The sequence below is a fragment of the Ptiloglossa arizonensis genome, chromosome 9, assembly GCF_051014685.1.
Source record: "Ptiloglossa arizonensis isolate GNS036 chromosome 9, iyPtiAriz1_principal, whole genome shotgun sequence".
In the NCBI taxonomy this organism is placed as follows: domain Eukaryota; kingdom Metazoa; phylum Arthropoda; class Insecta; order Hymenoptera; family Colletidae; genus Ptiloglossa; species Ptiloglossa arizonensis.
This window is the reverse complement of record NC_135056.1, coordinates 14,857,908-14,876,348: the sequence shown is the minus strand read 5'-3', so window position 1 is coordinate 14,876,348 and position 18,441 is coordinate 14,857,908. Positions and strand designations below refer to the sequence as shown.

General features: G+C 45.7%; 3 protein-coding genes across 3 annotated transcripts in view; all 3 read left to right on the top strand.

Annotated features, from left to right (window-relative positions):
- LOC143151657 (uncharacterized) overlaps positions 1–18,441 on the top strand; it is a 29,649-nt gene that overhangs the window by 9,690 nt on the left and 1,518 nt on the right. The window contains exon 8 of the mRNA XM_076321006.1: positions 17,504–17,729. Within this exon, the coding sequence (XP_076177121.1) occupies positions 17,504–17,729 (226 nt within the window). The remainder of the gene's footprint in view (positions 1–17,503; positions 17,730–18,441) is intronic.
- On the top strand, positions 898–3,754 carry LOC143150875 (uncharacterized). The gene is made up of 2 exons (XM_076319422.1): positions 898–1,816; positions 2,068–3,754. Exon 2 carries the CDS (start codon positions 3,074–3,076, stop codon positions 3,578–3,580), a length of 507 nt encoding a protein of 168 aa, XP_076175537.1. The 5' UTR covers positions 898–1,816; positions 2,068–3,073; the 3' UTR covers positions 3,581–3,754.
- On the top strand, positions 14,959–16,167 carry LOC143151419 (uncharacterized). The gene is made up of 5 exons (XM_076320518.1): positions 14,959–15,240; positions 15,303–15,465; positions 15,621–15,689; positions 15,747–15,785; positions 15,884–16,167. Exons 1-5 carry the CDS (start codon positions 14,959–14,961, stop codon positions 16,165–16,167), a joined length of 837 nt encoding a protein of 278 aa, XP_076176633.1.

The following is an 18,441-nucleotide window of genomic DNA, read 5'->3' as shown; positions in this document are numbered from 1 at the left end:
AAACGCAACCGACCGGAGTGCACCGGAGTGCACCGGAGTCACGCACGTCGCGAGCCGGCGAACGAGGAAAGATTATTTCGATACCGATCGGAGAACCGACGATAACGTTCTTCGCGAGCGCGTGTAACTCGAGATTCGTAACCTTCTCGAAACTCGCGCAAACCAATTCTGTCCAATTCCTTTCTCGAGTTGCAGTATCCATAAGGAAAAGTGGACGGTCGAACGCGACCGAGTGCAACTGACCAGAGCGTACCAGAAACGCGCGTCACGAGACAGAAGACGAAGAATCGTTTCGAAGCAGCTCCGAACCGACGAACACGATTCCCTCGCGAGTCTCGCGACCTTCTCGAAATTCACGAATCCAATCCAATCTGTCTATTCCTCTTTCCTCGAGTTACGATCTCCGCGGCGGGAAGTGTACGCGACAAGATGCAACTCGCGAAACGCGACCGATAGGAGACACAACGTCGCGAGATGGAGAGACCGGGTCTTTCGACTCGGATTATTCGCGAGTCCGCGTAACGCTGGAAACACGCACGCACGTACGCACGCATGCATATCCCTAGCCGCTTTCCCCCCTTCTGGTGCGTGTGGAATCGCAAATCATTTCGCCGCCGTGCGCGTCCCGCTTCCGGGACACGCTGTTGCAACGATCGGCCCCGCGACGTTGATTACGTCTATTTTTACAATGCCGTACGGTACACGCGCCCGGTCGCGTGCACCCAACACCGGAGGAGTATCCTTTCAAGGAGATCACCTTCTGTAACCTGACGTCGACACGCACAGCGAGCAGGTAACGCGACGCGCGGTCAGTCGCGCGTGTACCCCCGTGTACCCTCGATGTTTCCCCCACCACCGCGGCCACGTCGTATCTACGAATCATCCGTGGAACCGCGTTACATCCTTGCGCAGATCGCGCGAAAAACAACGGCACCACGTGTCACCTGTGCCGCGCACAACGCTCCTACGGTTTTACGCGCGATCGTACCACCGAAGACGACGACGAAGATCGACGACGATGATCGACGATGATCGACGATCGACAACGACGTATCGCGCTCGTCCACGCGGAAGTTACCGAATATCGGTGACTCTAACGCACCGAATCGCGATCGTAACAACGCGCGTGTTCTATCGCGACAGTACCGCGAGCCGTTTGTAACACCGTGCGCGTACCGCGGTAGATTTAACGCGTCTGCCGGAACGGTACGAGTATCGCTGCTACGACGACAACGACAACGACGACGACGAAACACGGCCTGTTGCGAGGACGGTGCACGATCAACGACTGCTGAAAGGGAGAGCGCGCACGTCCGACAGACTGGTTGGACCGATAGGCATTGGCAGAGCGCTCTGGGACTCACGCGAGCTTATTTTAAAACCGCTGTCCTTCCAACTCGAGCGACCGTCCTGCGGTACGCTCGTTGTAAACGCTCCCGCGGCCGGCACCGTGTAATGGGGTCTTCTTGGCAGGCAAGTGTCAACCGATTGTCGCTCGAGACGCTTCCATGGAAGGAGCTCCGTTGTTCTTACCTGGAATCGTGATTTCTTTTTTCTTTCTCTTTCTTTTTTACGATTTGTAACAACGCGAGAGAGGGAAGACCGTTTCGGATCGCGTTCTCTCGCGAGAGAGAGAAAGATTCTTTTTCGGAAGTGTACGCACCCGTCGGGAGAAGAACTTTTTTCTAGTACTGCGAATCATCGAGATTTTTAATATTATCGAAGAAACGAACGTGATTGTTCCGATGTTTTAACTAACGAGACATATGAACAGTGATTGCGAAGTTACGAACGGAGCTGTGAAGTATTTTACGAGGTGAATATTAATGGAGAAGATATTGAAAAAGTAATCGTCGGAATGACAAGGTGTAATTATTTTTAACGATGTTCTACACGAAAAATTGTCTCCCGTTGAACGTTTTATCGACTTTTTTTTTTAATTTGTCGCGTCTTTGCGAGACTTTAGTAGGTGTGTTGTGACTTTTAAGCGAGAGTTACACGAGTACGAGTGTGCACACGATTGCTTCGAACAAGCTCGATAGATTTCAATGAAACTTTCTATTTCAGTTTCATTCTCGCCTCTCAAGGTTTAAGTTTCGAGCAACGTCGGAAAACGGATAGCGATATTTACCTCTTTCGGCCTCTTTTTATTATTGGTAAACACTTTTCGAAATCGCGAAAAGTTAAACGAACTCGTTCTCTGTTCCCTGTAACGAGTCTCATTTATCGCGCACTTACACCAACTTGTAACGAGCGAAAAGTGTCTTCGATTCGCGCGTATTCCCACGCAACGGAGATAAGTAAGATTCTTATCTAGATAAAAATTTCGAACGAAGTGAAAAACAAACAATCTTCTATCCATTGTTCGTATAACAATTACGCTTGAAATTTTAAAAGAAAATCGTATTCGACATTGAACGAACGATACCTTAACCGTGTAATTAATCGTACGAACGTAGCGAATAAATCGTTGCACGGTGTTCTTAGTCGTTGTTTATTATTCGAATAAAATTTTACCCAAGTCTGCCAATTGTTCGCTTTTATCGCGAACGTACTACAACGGCTCTTCGCTAAATATTTGGATTTGTACTACCACTTATAACCGTATACCGAGACGATCGATGTAAACACGAAGCAGCTGGTCGTCGAAATGTACATTTTTATTAAAATCCAAATTCCATTCGAAGATCGTAAAGAGTGTGCATTGTATCGAGCTGTTGCACGGATGCTCGAAATGTATTGCGTAATTAAATTTCTATCGTTGTTATTAAGTACAAGCCTCTTACGCTTGCGCTATCTCGCAGATAAGATGAGATAAACCTAATCCAAACTGCTCTTTCGAAACGTCCCTCCAAGACATCGTCGAATGTTTAAAGCGGTTGAGTTTATTCCTCGCAATTTTCAACCGTTATTACACTCGTGTCTTATATCGTCGCGAGTACAGTTACACGCGAGTTTCTAATTAGATAAAGTATGTAGGCACTCTATTCTTTCGATCGAGGTCGAACTAATCCCACTCTGACAATGAGAGACACGTAACGAGTATTCCACCCTACCGATTCGAAGTATTCGAATGAATGAATTCGAACGACACTTTTCGATCGAATCTTTCAAATATTCGTGCTCTTGGTCTTTCATAAACGGTCCAAGAATACCGATTGGAAGTCGTGTGCAACGAAACGTGCAGCTCATTTTCACGTACGCGAGTGTAAAAAAAATTATTCATTCCGCTACAAACGATCCAGAGACACCCACCGATCAGGTTGCGCGTTCAAGTGGCTTCAACCGATCGGAATCGAACCGCGTTTACTCGCTCGTGCTTCGTACGGAGTTTTCCAAGCCGGTACGCAACAAATATACAACCGATTGTTTATTAGGTGAAACGAGATTGTTTACGAGCTGTCCTATATCAACTGTTTTGATCAACACGGTAGTCGAAATAAAAATAATGACCTACATGTCGCAGAACGACGAGTCACCGGTCGAACGCCCTACCGATACTGTGTCATCGGGTTTCTTGGCAGGCCGCAGATTCACGCGACGAAACGTGACGAGTGTCAAATTGACGATGGCCGCGTGATTCTACAAATCACCGGCAATTTTTAGGATCGTTTAGCCCGATCTCTTTGCGCGAAAGTTACGTGGAAAACTCGAGCCCCTTTCGCGAATCGACACTCTTCCACAACCGAGTGTCTTCTACAAAAGTGTACTCGTGGATGAAACTTTTTGTAAATAAAGATAAAACATTCGCGTCTTTAATGTTTGCATTGGTCTGCGCTCGATTTCCTATGGACGTTTCTCTCGAAGATAATTTCTCCTCTCGGTACGATTTTCGATGTACGAATTTTTTAAACAACTACTCGGATGTATCCACTTGTTCGGAAAGTCGTTTCGTTTTCTTCGGTAAAAATGAAACACGATTCTTTTAGCGTGTACAAACATTTTGCTAAATCATACACTCTCCATTTTGGAAAACGAAATGACTTTCCGAACGACCCTATATAAGAATTGTTTTCCTCGGGACGCGACGATCGCGAACCCTCCATCGATTTTTTTTTTTCTTCTTCGATACGAAAACGCTCAACTTGTCCCAACGGTTTTAAATACACCGGCGGAGGATCGTTGCATAGTCGGTATTTATGCATCGCTCGATGCACCGAACGAAATCGTAGTACCCTTAACGTCTATTTACGACGATGAAATTCAATCGTCGAACGACCACCTTTAACGAGCGAATACTCGCTCGTCACGCGAGCGGCCGCGTTAACTGCGGCATATTTACCTTTAAACGTCCCGTATTTAGAGAGCGGTCTAATTATAATGAGGAATATAGGAATAGCGTTCTATAATCGAGGTGCCTCGCGGTACGCTCGCTACGCGTTATCGTGTAAACTGGCACCAACGTTAGCGGACTTCTTGGCAGGCGTCGCGCGCGACATAACACCCGAAGCGTCAACCTGTCGGCGTATGCGAGACGAATCGGAATCGGAGAATGTCACGACTGTATAAATAACGAAACCGTACGCGAACCGTTCCGGATTATAGGCGAATTTTTACCGAGGGAAACGCGTATAAATCAACCGCGCCGCATCCCCGGGTGTTCAACTTTTGTCGCGCACCGTCGCGCTAACTGGCAGGTTGTTAACGAAGTTTTTGGCAGGTACGTTCGATGTAACGCGACCCCGGTCGATTTGTCGACAAACACGCGCCTAATTAAATTGAAAAATCGTGGAGGCCCGCGGGGTGAACGTCGAACGTCGAGCTGCGTTCATTAAAAGAAACAAGTCGGCTGTCGAATTCTCCTGTATTCGAATAGTCTTTGAAATTCGAGTACCATTAGTATAACTGACCATGGAATACTACTTGAATAATTAACCATCGAATATCGGTCGAATATTGTACGAATAGTCGACCATCGAATACCGTTCGAGTATTATTCCTGTAGTTGACGACCACTCAAACACTTGAATATTCACTGGCGAATAAGAAGACCATGGACAAGTGATTCATCACAAAAGATACATACGAATGCTAGTAGAAACTCTGAATCGAAGAATATTAACAACATTCGGGATAAAGGTTCGCCGATCGAACAATGGATAATTTCTAATCGATATTTTTGAATACATAAAAAAAAAAAATACCAGGTACATGGACGAGTACACAACTTTCAGTGGATGGTGCGCGAAATGCAACGAGTTGCAGTGTTCACGGAATCCCGAATTCAATAAATCCTAATCCGAGATAACGAGCTTCTCCCGTGTAATCGATCCGAAGACGGGAACGTGAACGAGTTCGTCCGAAAGCTCTTTTCCAACGTCGTTCCAGCCCCCCTCCGGTTCTCTCTAATTAGAATCTTGTTCGCGAGATTTCGATCGCAGTTTACAGGAGGCGTCGAGACGACAACCCCGCTTCCGTGATGCCCCCGAGTTGTTCGTCGAACGTGTTCCCCGCTTTCGAATGGAAGCTAATAAACGCGCGCTGGAGCTTGGTTGTTCCGCGAAATCCAAAAACGGACGCGCGACACCGGGGCATCGAATTCGTGTTCCCGGGATTTTGAACCGGCTCGGAACGGTTGCTCGCGCACCTACCGTATAGTCTTCCTCGAACAAAGGATCTGAATCAGTTACGTCCCGTGGAACGAGCCGCTGCTCGCGAGAAACGCGTTGAAACGCGAGGACGATTCGCGAAACGGTGAACGTTCTGGATGAGACACCGCCCGCCGGCCTTAACGTTAAGAGAGCCTTAGAACGTCTTACTTAGAAACGACCGATACATATTCTCGCGCAAACGAAATAACTCCTGAGGACGCGGCGCGGCACGGTGTCTTTGTTCGTCGTACCGTGCTCGCGACAATGAACGAAAAACGGCCAATTAGCGCGAGTCGGCGAATTAATTCCGTCGGAGTAATGCGAGACGTTCCACGCCACGAGATACCTAACTCACGAGAGCACTGTTTACGTTTTCGGAGCGGGATCTACGAAATATCGAGAAAGGTAAGGTTTTTACCGTTTCTTTAGCTCGTGCTAGCACTCGGGATAATCTAGAGCGAAAGGAGGTATATTTTCAACCGCTCGACGTTTCATTCTTATTCACCGGAGCTCGAGTTTGGGAGTGTTGTATTTTAATATAAATTATTCCAGCAGATGGGTGTCTTTTTGTCGTTTCTGATATTTTATTATTCTCGATTACGGTTAATTGACCAATTAATTCATTTTGTATTACCACGGTATTAATATATCGAGGAAGACAACTTTGGTAAGTATTAATGTACCGGTTACGTTTGTATGTTTCTATTGTATATACATTTTCGTGACTTCTGAGATCGTTACTATTCCGATCACACGGTACATTCAGAATTACGCGCAGCTGCTTAGAAACATCGTAACTCGATTAACAACGAGCGCACGGTTTCATCGGGTGGAAAGGAAATTGTGTCGAAGGAGGGTTGCGCTTAAACGAGTGACGTTTACGCTCATAAATCTCGCGATATTCCGCGCGGCCGTAAAGACACGAAAGAAACGAGAACGAAAACAGGAATCACGACAAATTAATTTGACGGAACGATCGCCAGTAACGATACGAAACAGTCACTTTACGTCCGACGAGAAGACCTCGGTGATCCGCCGTACTTTATGCCAAAATTCGCTCGAATGACACAAGAGCGAAGATTCTCGAAATCTTCGAAACGACGCTGCACGACTTGGAACAAAAAAAAAAGAAAAATCAAAAACCCTCTCGAAAATATTCTACGTTACGCGAACTGCACGAATGTACTCCTAAACGACTAAATACTCAATTATAAAAATTAATTACAACGATCACTCGCTAGTCGCGAGCAAAACGTGTTGGAAGAGTTTCCAAACCTACGTTCGCACAACCACACTTCGATCACCACTGTTACTTTCGTATTTTCTAAAAAATAAACAAACGTACCAGCCAAAGTATCCAAATCTGTTCCAACGTACTTTTACCATATCGTTCTCGTACTCGTGAAATTGCGTTTCGTGAAACCTAGATAGTACCCTGAAAAATATCATTCCTTAAAGTACATCGTGCACCGAAGCAACCGACACCTGTACACTTTTCAATTACACAAACATACGACCAAGCTCCTGGATCTCCAGGGGCACCACATTTTCCATTCTTCGTTTTCAAGAAGATCGTACCGTATCGTACTTCGACCATCTATTTCCAAGGCACACTGTGCGTTGAAATGTTCGGAATAAAATGTTCGATTCTTCCGATCCCCGACGTCTCGAGGTTCCCCAAAGCGAGGACGATAAAGCAATCACCGAGGGGGACGTCGCGGTGACGTTAAACGGCCGAGAAAAAAGGCCTCGAGGATCGGGGCTTACCTCGGGCCAGTAATTTTACACTTTGTAAGGCAGCTTGAACGAAGACCCGTGTCGTTCCGCGAAACTCTCTCGCGAATTCTCGTCGTTGCCCTCCCCCGCGTCCTCTTCTTGCAGGTCCCCGCTCGCCCCCCCCGTTGACGCGGATTATTTTTGCCAGTCCCGCGTGGCGCGCGGACGTGTGCCGCGCGAAAGTCAAAACACGAGCTGGGGGAGGTAAGAGGGGGGGACCACCCTATATCAAACGTTTAATTGGGTGCTACGTCGTCCGACGGGAATGTGAACGCCGGTATAAATTTAATGAGACACACGGCTCGGGCGTTCTCGACGCCGTTGTCTCGCTGTAACGCGTTTCTCCTTCCCCCTCCCCTCCTCCTCTCCGTGATAACCGAATGAATGATTTTTAATTTAATACCACGCGGCAACAATTTGTCCCCCGAATGTTGCGCGTGTTGGTGGGGCCGCGTGACTCGGTACCCCCGAGCACGCGCGTTCGACGACAGAATGGCGCGAAACCGTGAGAACAGGACCAAGGGGTTCGGTTTACGATCGTTTGAGGGGATCATCGTTTCCTCGTGGTACTTTCAATCCTTTGTCAGGGGGTTTTGATCATTTGAAGAGGGGAAACTACGATTTTGGAGAGTTTCTTAGAGTTTGGAAGCTTGGAAGGAGTGCAGAGGGGAAGAATTAGGATCGAACGTGGAGGAAAGATGTGGAACGTGTCACTTGGGTGAAGTAAATTATTTACATAGGGGAAAACATACTATAGATTTGGCGAGGTATTGATCGAGATGTGTGCAAAGTTTGGAGTCGATGCGTTTGATAGTTCTCTCGAGAAAAAATGAAACGATCACGAAATATTTGGAGCTTCTTAAATGCCTAAAAATTGGACTATCCAAGTCCAACCGTCGAACGCGTATCGAGTTTCGTGTTATTTACTTTTGGTCGTGTTACGAGATTCTTTTCGATTCGAATTTACTTAAGAAAATTTTGATCCATCCCCGGGACGAAACGGGTCGGGGAAAATAATGAATGAGAAACGGGGGAAGAATGGACGAAGAAACTGGAATGCAGACGGGAGACGATGTGGGACGAGGAGAGTAGGATTAAGTTACTGTAAAAATAAGATAGAGTAGGAATAAGTTTGCGCAGAAATAACTCGGTACAGGAGTGCGAGCAGCGATAGAACTTTTTTACGCTTTTAATCCCGCGGGGCGTAAAAAAGGTTAAGAAGTCGTGCTACTCCATAAGGAGAAAATTTATAGAATCGCGTGCGTGCTTGCGTGCGTGCATGTTCGCTCCTTGGTTTCGTCGTGGAGTTATATGTAAGCCGTTTTCGAAGACGTGAGAGGTGCTAATGAATGTTAATGGTCGCGTTGCTATTTCGATAGGGTTTCGCTGCTTCCTGTTCCAGATGAGCAGGCGACAGACGCGCTATTCGTCTTGTTCCCATACGATTTTAGTTTTCCGATTGCACGGATTTCTGGAAGATGCGTCACCGACGGTTAACGATGTCCTCATACTTAGAATACATTTCTCGGTGATTCGTTCCGAGTAATGAAGTCGCGACTTTCGCTCGATCCGATCTGAATCATCCCTTCGCTGTTTACATAAGTAAAATCCCCCTTTATCAAATCTATATTTGTAACGACTACTCAACGGAATATTTATACATTGTCCTCGTGAATATTTCTCGCGGAACGATGCCCACGATATTGGACGCGATAACGCATAGGTACGTGTCTGTATATAAATAATTCCCACGACAATACAATCGTGCTTTTCCGTCAACAGCGTATCGCTCTTCGCGCGGCGAGACCAGGTTGGCACCTTTTTCTTTTAATTTCCCGAGCTCGAGTTGATAAATATATTTTTAGACGCCGTACTTCTCTTAGCGTGGGAGTTCTCATTCTAAATATTCTTGTTCCAAGCTGTTTTTGTTTTGTAGTCTCTTGCCTCGCTCTAAGCAATTTCAGAAACATTCCCGTCCGAGCCCCCTCGACTTAAATCTATCCCTCGCGGTGTTACATTTTTCGCTCGAAATTCGTCCCGCAGAAGCGTGGTGACCGATTTTGAAAAAGCGACTTTCGAAATGAAAAATTTACCCGCAAAATGTTTCGCGAACCGTTACAAAACGGTCGATCGAATCTCGCGCACCGGGTGGAAATATTTACGATTTCCTAAATATTTGAATCGACGAAGAGTTAAAAGGGTCCGTAACTCGAAAACAGAGTCGACCGGACTTTTTCATTATTCGTGTTAAAAACCACCGCTGAACCCAACGTTTGTCGAAGCGCCATATATATTTATCGACGTACTCATCGATACCTTCCATCCCCTAAAAACATCCACGATACCATACCGGCGTAATAATTAATTCAAGAACAGAGTGCGCGTCGAAATTTGCGAGAAAAATATCTCGTTGAAAGAAAAAACGGTACGCGCGGAAACGTTTCGAAAACAAAGTCGAATCGATTTCTTCGGTTATTTATCGCGCGTTGAAGTCTCCCCGCTGAGATTAATTCGAGGTTTGACGAAGCACCTTGTATATTTATCGGTACATTCGAACGCTTGTCAATATTCGCGCGGGCCCTCCTTTCCTCCGCGCTATTATTGGCGCGTTCGCGGTCTCGAAGATAATTCGAAGACTCGAGAGAACTCGCGCCGCGGCTCGAAGGTAAACGCACGATATCGTGTTTCGGGGTTAAACGCCCCGCACGCGGGTAGAAAATAATACGCGGATTAATTTGCAACGCGCAGCGGCAGTTCCTTTGTCAGCGGGTTCTTTCATCAGCCCGGTGGATGCTCCGCGACCGGGACCACCATCGCGCGTTTCCTTTTTTCTCTCCCCCGTTGAGTCATACGCGCGAAGAATCCAGAACTTCCAAAAACGAGAACCTCGAGAAACCGAGCTCTCTCTCTCTCTCTTTCTCTTTTTCACCATGTTGGCGAACGATGTCGGTAACGCCACGTTTGCGCCGCGCGTGTTCCACGGTGTCCACGTGTGCGCGCTTTTTGGTCAGAATCGTTTGCCCGCCTCGTCTTTATCCGGTGGCAATAATTCTTTCCCGCCCCAAAAATTTACGGTCGCGCCCCCTTGTCAACGATTTTTATCGGCTCCGTTCGCGACAGTGTGTTCCCTCCCCCCACTTCGTGCCATTTTTTTCCCTCTTTTCCTTCTCTCTCTCGAACTCGTCTTTTGAACTCGCGCCGGAAAAGCCGGACGGAGAAGGACCGGGAGAGATACGCTTCGAGTGTAAATTATTGTCGCCCGGCTGCCTCGTGGATTCGATCATTCTTCCATTCTTAGAAAAACTCTGCGAACCTTCGTTCGAGGAAGGCCTTTCTTTCGGGGCCGGTCCTCGTTATCCAACGAAGCTCGCGATTATATATACAGAACGACCACGAGCTCGATGTTTTCTAACGAGAAGCCTCGCCCACTCGACGTCTTCGATTTTCCCGAGATTTCGCCCACCCATCGAGCTTTGAATATTATTTTACGCGCGTGTTCGCGATCAACGGTACTCGAGCTAGTGGAAAACTACCCCTCGTGAGTTGCGATCGGGTCTCTCTGATACCGATGACGGATCGGCTACCAGCTACGACGAAAATTAATTGTTTCCGAGATGTTCGAGATACCACGCTGGGTATCTCGTTCGTAATACTTCGAGCGTGATTTCGTCCCGAACGGATATCGACCGAGAAACTTTTTTACGCGGTGAATTAACCTTTGTAACGATTCGCTCGAGGGATGCAGCGGGTCGTCGAACAATTCCGTACGATACCGTTCCAGTGTTTCGATCGTGCTGCGTATGAAGCTTTAAAAATATTCGAAACCTTACCGAGAGTACGAGATTTGATCGCGTCGATAACTCCTCGTTGAAATTACAATACTGTACACACCTCGAGGACGAAATTTCTGTAGCGAGTCGCGAGTCTTTCGACAAATTTTCTCTTCGAGATTTGTACAATGCATTTGAACGGTGATATTCGAGCGATAATCTTCCAAAGTATCTCGAAACTCTGAACGAATGTTTTCCAAAGAATCTCGATTCGAGGCATCAATTATTCCGAGATTCTTCTTCGACGTTCGAGACACCCGATCCATGTCCATGGAAAGCCACCGAGTTTCCAGTGGCTCCAGAATCGAGGGTACGGGGCAAAGAACGCTTGGTAACAATCCTCGCGACATTGTAACCACCGAGTGAAACGAGGAAGCGTGTTCCGCGCGAAAAATTAGAATCGCGGGGTGGTACGTCGGAGGACCGTCTTCAGCATCGACCTCGAATCGAATCCCATTGGCTGACCGTCGGTAGCAAGCCGAAGAGTTGGTGTTCGCTCGTCGACGAACGACGACGTCACGGTTCTATTCCTGGCCGCGTGGACGCAGCGATATCTTTAGAGCAACCATCGGTACAGTCCGTTTCCGAGCTTTCCTTCCTTAGGGACGGAAGGCTTTGCTAGCGCGCGAAGGAAGACGACAAAGATGATTCGTTTCGTCCACAAATCCGACGACACGTAACGTCATCGTTCCACGAACGATTCGAACGCTACGATTACCCGTATCGTCGAAATTTTAACGAAACGACTTTGACCTTGACTCGCACACACCCGGATTAGGGTTGCGAGATAAGGCACGAGTATTTTATCGTTGCAAGTAAACGGAGAGCGTATTTACAGGTTGCTGTCGCGAGTTCTGGCCCGCGAGACTAATTTTTTCAAACTCACCGAAGATTTTAGACCACTTTTGACGGATTATACGAAATCGAACGGTTCGTACCTTGTCTCGCGGAGTTGGGGCTTGGATCAGGGTTGTGAGACAGATATTTCACGACCGCAAGTTTCACAGAGGTAGAATGTACTAGGTTTCTGTCGTGAATTCTATCCGCGAGGCCAGTTTTTGAAGACCAACTAAACGTTTCAGAGCACTTTTGACAGATTATACTAAACCAAACAGATCACACCTTGTCAAGCCGACAAGGCACGTGTATTTTACGGTCGCAAGTTTCACAAAAGTGGAGTATACGTATCGTAGCTTGCTCCCGTGGGTTCTATCCATTGAATGAATTTTTCAAGAACTCCTAACTAAACATTTTCAAACACTTTCGACAGATTATTCTAAAGTAAATAGGTCGAGGCTTACAAGGTTGGGGCTTACATTAGGACCGCGAGACAACGCAGGAGTATCCTATGGAAAATTGGAAAAACTCCAAAGTTGACAAACCTAAACTAACTCGACCAAACGGAAATCTACTATCGTTGCACATCCCTCGCTATGGAAATAAGAGAAGGAGCATCGGTCAGAGACGACGACACCGACCCGGAACCATCGAAACGTTTTTAAAATCGATAGCAAGAAGACTCTAAAACTCCGAAAGATCGTGCAGAGTCGCTCTTCGATCGTTTTAAATAATAAAGTCACTGTCGCGAGTACTTCACAGGTGCGATCATTTATTTACACGAAGGTAAGAACATTTTAGGACCACGAGAGATCAATTAGTCCCTCGTGGTCCGCTAATCGGAACTATTTATTTGCTCTTCGATTATTCCAAATAATAAAGTTATTCGTGTATGAACTTTACGAGTACGATCATTTATTTACACAACCCAAGGATTACCGAAAGCGAGAACATTTCAAGATACCGAAAGGTCAGTTAGAGACTCGTTGTAACTGCTATTCTAAACCGTGTATATTATTCGCTCTTCGATTATTTCAAATAATAAAGTTATTCGGGTGTAGTATGCCTTACGGAGTCGATTTATTTACACAGCCCAACGATTCGCGCGGAATTAAGTTGCCGCGCAAAAACACGCGCTCACGAATTCGAGTAAATCGCTTTCGGATAACGGAAGGAAGCCACGACTCCTGGAATCCTCTGTTAACGGAATTCCTGCACTTCGATCGATGTCTCTTCGTCTCGTAGAAATTCCTTTTTTTCTCAACTTCGTAGATAAAAGAGGTTCTCGACACGAGGCTCGTACGAACAGAGTTTCTTCTTCGAAAATTGACCAAGAATTCGAGCGTACCCTGGCCGGCTCGCGTCTCGCATGGAAGACACCGTGGATTCCGGAAGCCGAGTGACCGAACTTTCGAACCGATGTATCTCTAAATAAAGCGTGCACGACTTTGGTGTACCGTCGATTGCAGTCGGTGGCCTGTGTCTAGTCTCCCACATCGAACTATCTGTTGGTCTTGGAACTTGGCCAATCGTCGATGAAAAAAGTGGGGGTCGGGAATAAGATTGATGCTGTGCAACCGACGGAAACGAATCGTTCTTAGCGCGAAAAATAATCGCGAATACCGGGCATCTCGCGCGACTCGTCGCAATTATTTTTCGCCACGATGACGAAACGTTTCTCGACGTGGTAAAAAATGGCGGAAAAAATCGACGATCGCCCGAAACACGGTGATTGCGAAAAAGTATTTCGATATCGAAGAGATCGGGACGAGAGACCTCGAAGAGATCTCGAGGTTCCTTTTTTTTTTTTCTTCTTCTCGCGATTGACTGAGTCGGGTGGAAATATTAACCCGCAAAATGGTTAATTTCTATTGAAAGTGGCGTCAAGCCAAACGCAATAATCGCGAAACGGACGGTGCCATCTTGCGTTGATACGCGGCATCTTTGGTCACCGATTGCACGCGAACGGTATCGGTCTACGACCATTTATTGGAACTGGGGTGTGTTTGTTCAGCCAGACGTTGCAACTTCAAATCGTACACGCTTTGACCGTTCTCCATACGGTGGTTGTACAAACCGTTTGTTCGCACCGACGAGATTACCGATGTTTCGGGTCGCTAACCGTTAGGCTAGCCAGGAACGCGAGACACCTGAATGTCGCCACGCGTCACGAACGTCGGAATCTCGTCGTGCGAACCGGCGAAATTCCATTGTGTTCGTTTCGTCGACCTCCGTGGGACCAAACGTCTCGAAATGTGCAGGATAAGGAAAGGGACGAGCATGATCGCGACGAAGTAAACGCGTACGTCGCTGTGCGAATCGCGTGTTCCTCGATACCATTCTCGAGAGAAATTCGACTATCCTAACGCGTAAAAATGAAACATAAAAATCACGTTGAAGTAACCAAGGTAAGAAGTAACTTTGACGAACAAATCTTGAAGATACTTTACCGAAAAAGAAATCGAGAATTTGTATTTCATTTTCTGGAAAATGTCTGACGGTACTATCCAAAGATACTATTTTCCCCGGTAAAGTTACTATAGAGAAGAAAGTGTCTTTTGCGAATTCTCTTTCTAGAGACGGACCGTCCTCGAGAATATCGATTCACCGTACAGAATGATACTGTACACACTTTTGTTCGACGCTATGACGGATTAGAACGGTAAGGAAAAAATTTCTTTTACTCTTCCAAAATGGAGTCGTCTCTCTCGATTCACACCGCGTGTTACGAGACACCTCGTGCAAGGATCTCGAGTGACGTTTCCTCGAATACGTTGTATAGATTTCCGGATCGCCGGCGCAGACAAATGGACGATATCACGGCAGTGTTTTCGGAGTAACGAAATCACCTCAACGTCCAGCCCTCTCCGCTACCAGGCAGTAGCGTTTCCGCTGTTCAAAAATAAAAAAAAGGAGAGGCCAACATGGATCAGTTTATTACAACGTATCAAAAAGACTACACGTGGCCTTCCACGAAGATCCAACACGGTCAGTCCATACCGCGCGATGGTGGTCCCTGCGCGTGCGACACGCGTTCTTACGAGCGTGACTTGAAGGTCGTCGAACTCTGCGAGGATGAACACAATTGGAGCCGCATCGGTCCCATGGGACGTCTCCTGGACCCCAAGCTGTACCCGGCGAAAACCGGGCCCCGTCCAGAGTCAGAGGCGACTAAATACGATCAACCGAACACTTACATAAGAAAAGTGAGTGAGTCGGTTCGTTGTTCACGTTTTTGCGTACCGTTACTCGGAAGTACTCGTTTCAGTTGGAAGAGAAGTATCCTAATCTCTATGGAATTCTACAGAGCACACCTATGGACGAGATCATTCAACGCGTGGACAAGGATCGACTAGTAACAACCTACCAAAAGGATTACACCGATAAGAGTACAGTTTCAACAATACGGGAAATATTGGACGATTTCATAAGTCTGTGCCTTTGTATTTAAGGGAGTGTTCCCCTTTTTCATGAGTCTTTTGCAGCCTCGTGTTTAAAGGAACGTTCTTTGAAGCGTTTCTCTAATGATATTTAGAATTTAATATAAAAAATTCTATACGAAATATAATGAAATTTAATACGAAAGAATTTAATATAAAAGATTTGAAATTCGATAGGTACCGTGTGTACCAATTTGTAGACGATTGTGCCCTGTGTTTGTAAAGTTGTTAATTATTTTCTGTAACGTAAGTCGTAGTCTTATTCGTTTTAGATACATCGATTCACGAAATTGTGGGACACGACTTACGAAGTAACCCGATACTTTGTCATTGTCTATAATTAGTTATATTTTAAACACATTTTTGGATCATCGGAATGGAAATTGTAACTCACGACATTCGTTTGCAGCAATTATGGACGTACCAGACGCGAAATTGGATACTTGCGATACCGTTAAACAACAAATAAGAAAAGATTCGTACGATTCCACTCGGTCTCGACTCGCTAAAAGAGCCAAACAAAAACGGTCGTTAAGAAAGAGAAAAATCGAAGAGGACAGTCAAGAAACACGACTACCACCTTGGCGCTCGGAATACCAAGACGGTATTGGTAAATTGGGTAGCACCATCATGAGACACAAAATTCATCGGAAGAAGGCCCCGAGGCCGACATGGGCGATGGAAGTTTTGTAAAAAAGAATAAACCAATATTCCTCCCGAAATTCGATAGTACGTTGATTTTAGCGCGACAAAATTTTAGCGAAAAGAAATTGTACGTAATAAAAATCCAAGAAAAATTCCAGCGTAAATTATTCGACGTAGTTGTATCGATTGAAAAATGATTCAAGTCTTATTGACAAATATATTTACGTGAGAACGTTCTCTCGATTTAGTAAAATAATATTTAAGACTACTAGAATGTTCTCTGACGTTACTTTATTATCGTCCAGTACAATAAGTAATCGGACTATATGTTCGTTAGACCTCGACTCTGTATTCTGTTTCTCGTGATAGATTTTAACAAATCTCCTCTAGAAACATGAAGAAATTTTACAGAATAAATTCGTGCGGAACGTAACAAAATACCACGAATTTAGAATTGCTTAAATTTCACCGACTATCGTACAGGTTCGCGTTTTGCAACACTTCGAAGAATTTGTCTCGACAACCAGAAAAGGACGATGCGTTCTGGTTTTCACCGAATTTTCATCAAAGTCGATGACGACAGTTTCCATGAAATGTCCCTCTAACGATCGTTCGAACGTGTCTCGTCGATGGAAATATACGTTTCACCCTAGGCATCGTAGACCTTGAAGTTGTTCAAGGATCTCGGTCGTCTTGGCCGCGGCGCAGAAGATAAACAAACCATGTAAAAGTACGAACACATTTCGTGCAACAAATTCCGTGTGATAATGCACAAAAACGATCGGTGGTGAATTTTCCAGTGTGAATTACAATGACAACCTAGACTTTGGATCTTGTTCGTGCAAATTAGACGACGAATAATTATCACACTCTCTCACGCGACAATTTTAACCCTGGTGCGTTCCTCGGGTCATTTCCGACCCGTTGCATCCTCACGATACATTATTCTTCTATAATCGAATCGAGAACTCGTGAACACGATTATAGGGTACTTACTTCGCATTATTCCCGATCTCGACGTGTCATTCTCTCCAAATTACTATACTTTCTAGAAAACTTGAAAATAATTTTCTACTCTTCGACACTTGGATTAAAGCTATCGAGATGCTTCCCTATTTCCTTAGATCCTCTCGTTTTCGTCGACTCATTTTTGCTACTTCTCACACAATCTCGTCGACACGTTCGCGTATACTATAAAGTTCACGATTTCTATACATTTCTTTTCCATCCAAAGACCTCGAGTAACCTTGTGTAATCTAAAGGAGGAACGGTTTAAGGTTAATTAATTTTTTATTCAAAAACCTCGAGTGAACAGTGGAAAGGTGGAACGCTTCGAGGTTGAAACTGATTAATTCGATCACGTTGAACGGGTCTTGGGTTCCAGGTACTCATCGATGGATATGGACAATCGTCGAAGGACGTCGTCGTACACCGCCACCGTACCTAGTAACGACTGGCCCGGTGAAATGTACCCCAACTCGATACGATACGTCAATTCGTACAGTTATCCGTGCGATCATACGGAGGAACACGATGCTAAAATTCTGGGAGAGAAATCTTCCGAGAAAACTGTCGTCGAGGTCGAGGAGACCGGCGCTAATAAGAATAACGTATGATCTATAGCGTTTATTTTAACATCGCATTTACAAGCTCCACCCGTGACGTAACCCGAATCGTAGGAATCGGGGTATATCGCGGGTGCCAAAAGTGAAATTTTTAGAAACGCGCGAACGCGAGTTATCCACCGCCTCTGTGGGAACGTAGCACGGTGTACAGGTCGCTCAAAATACGCGGCATTCGACGATTGATCGACGCCCGAAACTTTTCGGGAGTGGGGGGTTGACGAAACGTAAATGTTTACGATAATTTACCAGAAACGTGGAATAAAATCTTTTCGCGCGAGTCTACGCCATCGAAGGAAACGGGAGCTCGAAGATACGCGGGGCACTCGGTCGACGAACCCTTAAGTTTCACGCACCGTATTTTGTATACACCAAGTAACTGAAAGACTATACTTTGGGCGTATAGTCGAGGAAACGCTTAAAAGTCGATGTAAAATCGAGAACAAGTAAACTGTCGTCGACGTAAGTTACCGAAGCAAAGTATTTTTAGTGGTTTTTTTTTTTTTTTTTTTTATTCGCGAAAGTCGCTTCTTCGTCGAATACCAACGTCCGTGGGGTATCTGCGACGAGATATCCGGAGGCTCGAATAAAAAGAACTGTAAAAAGAACAGGTAGACTCTTCCTTGGGTTTTTTCAACTTTTAAGTAATCGTTGGCGAAAGAAAAAATGAAATCGAGTTCCCTGCCGTAGATAGGGGAAT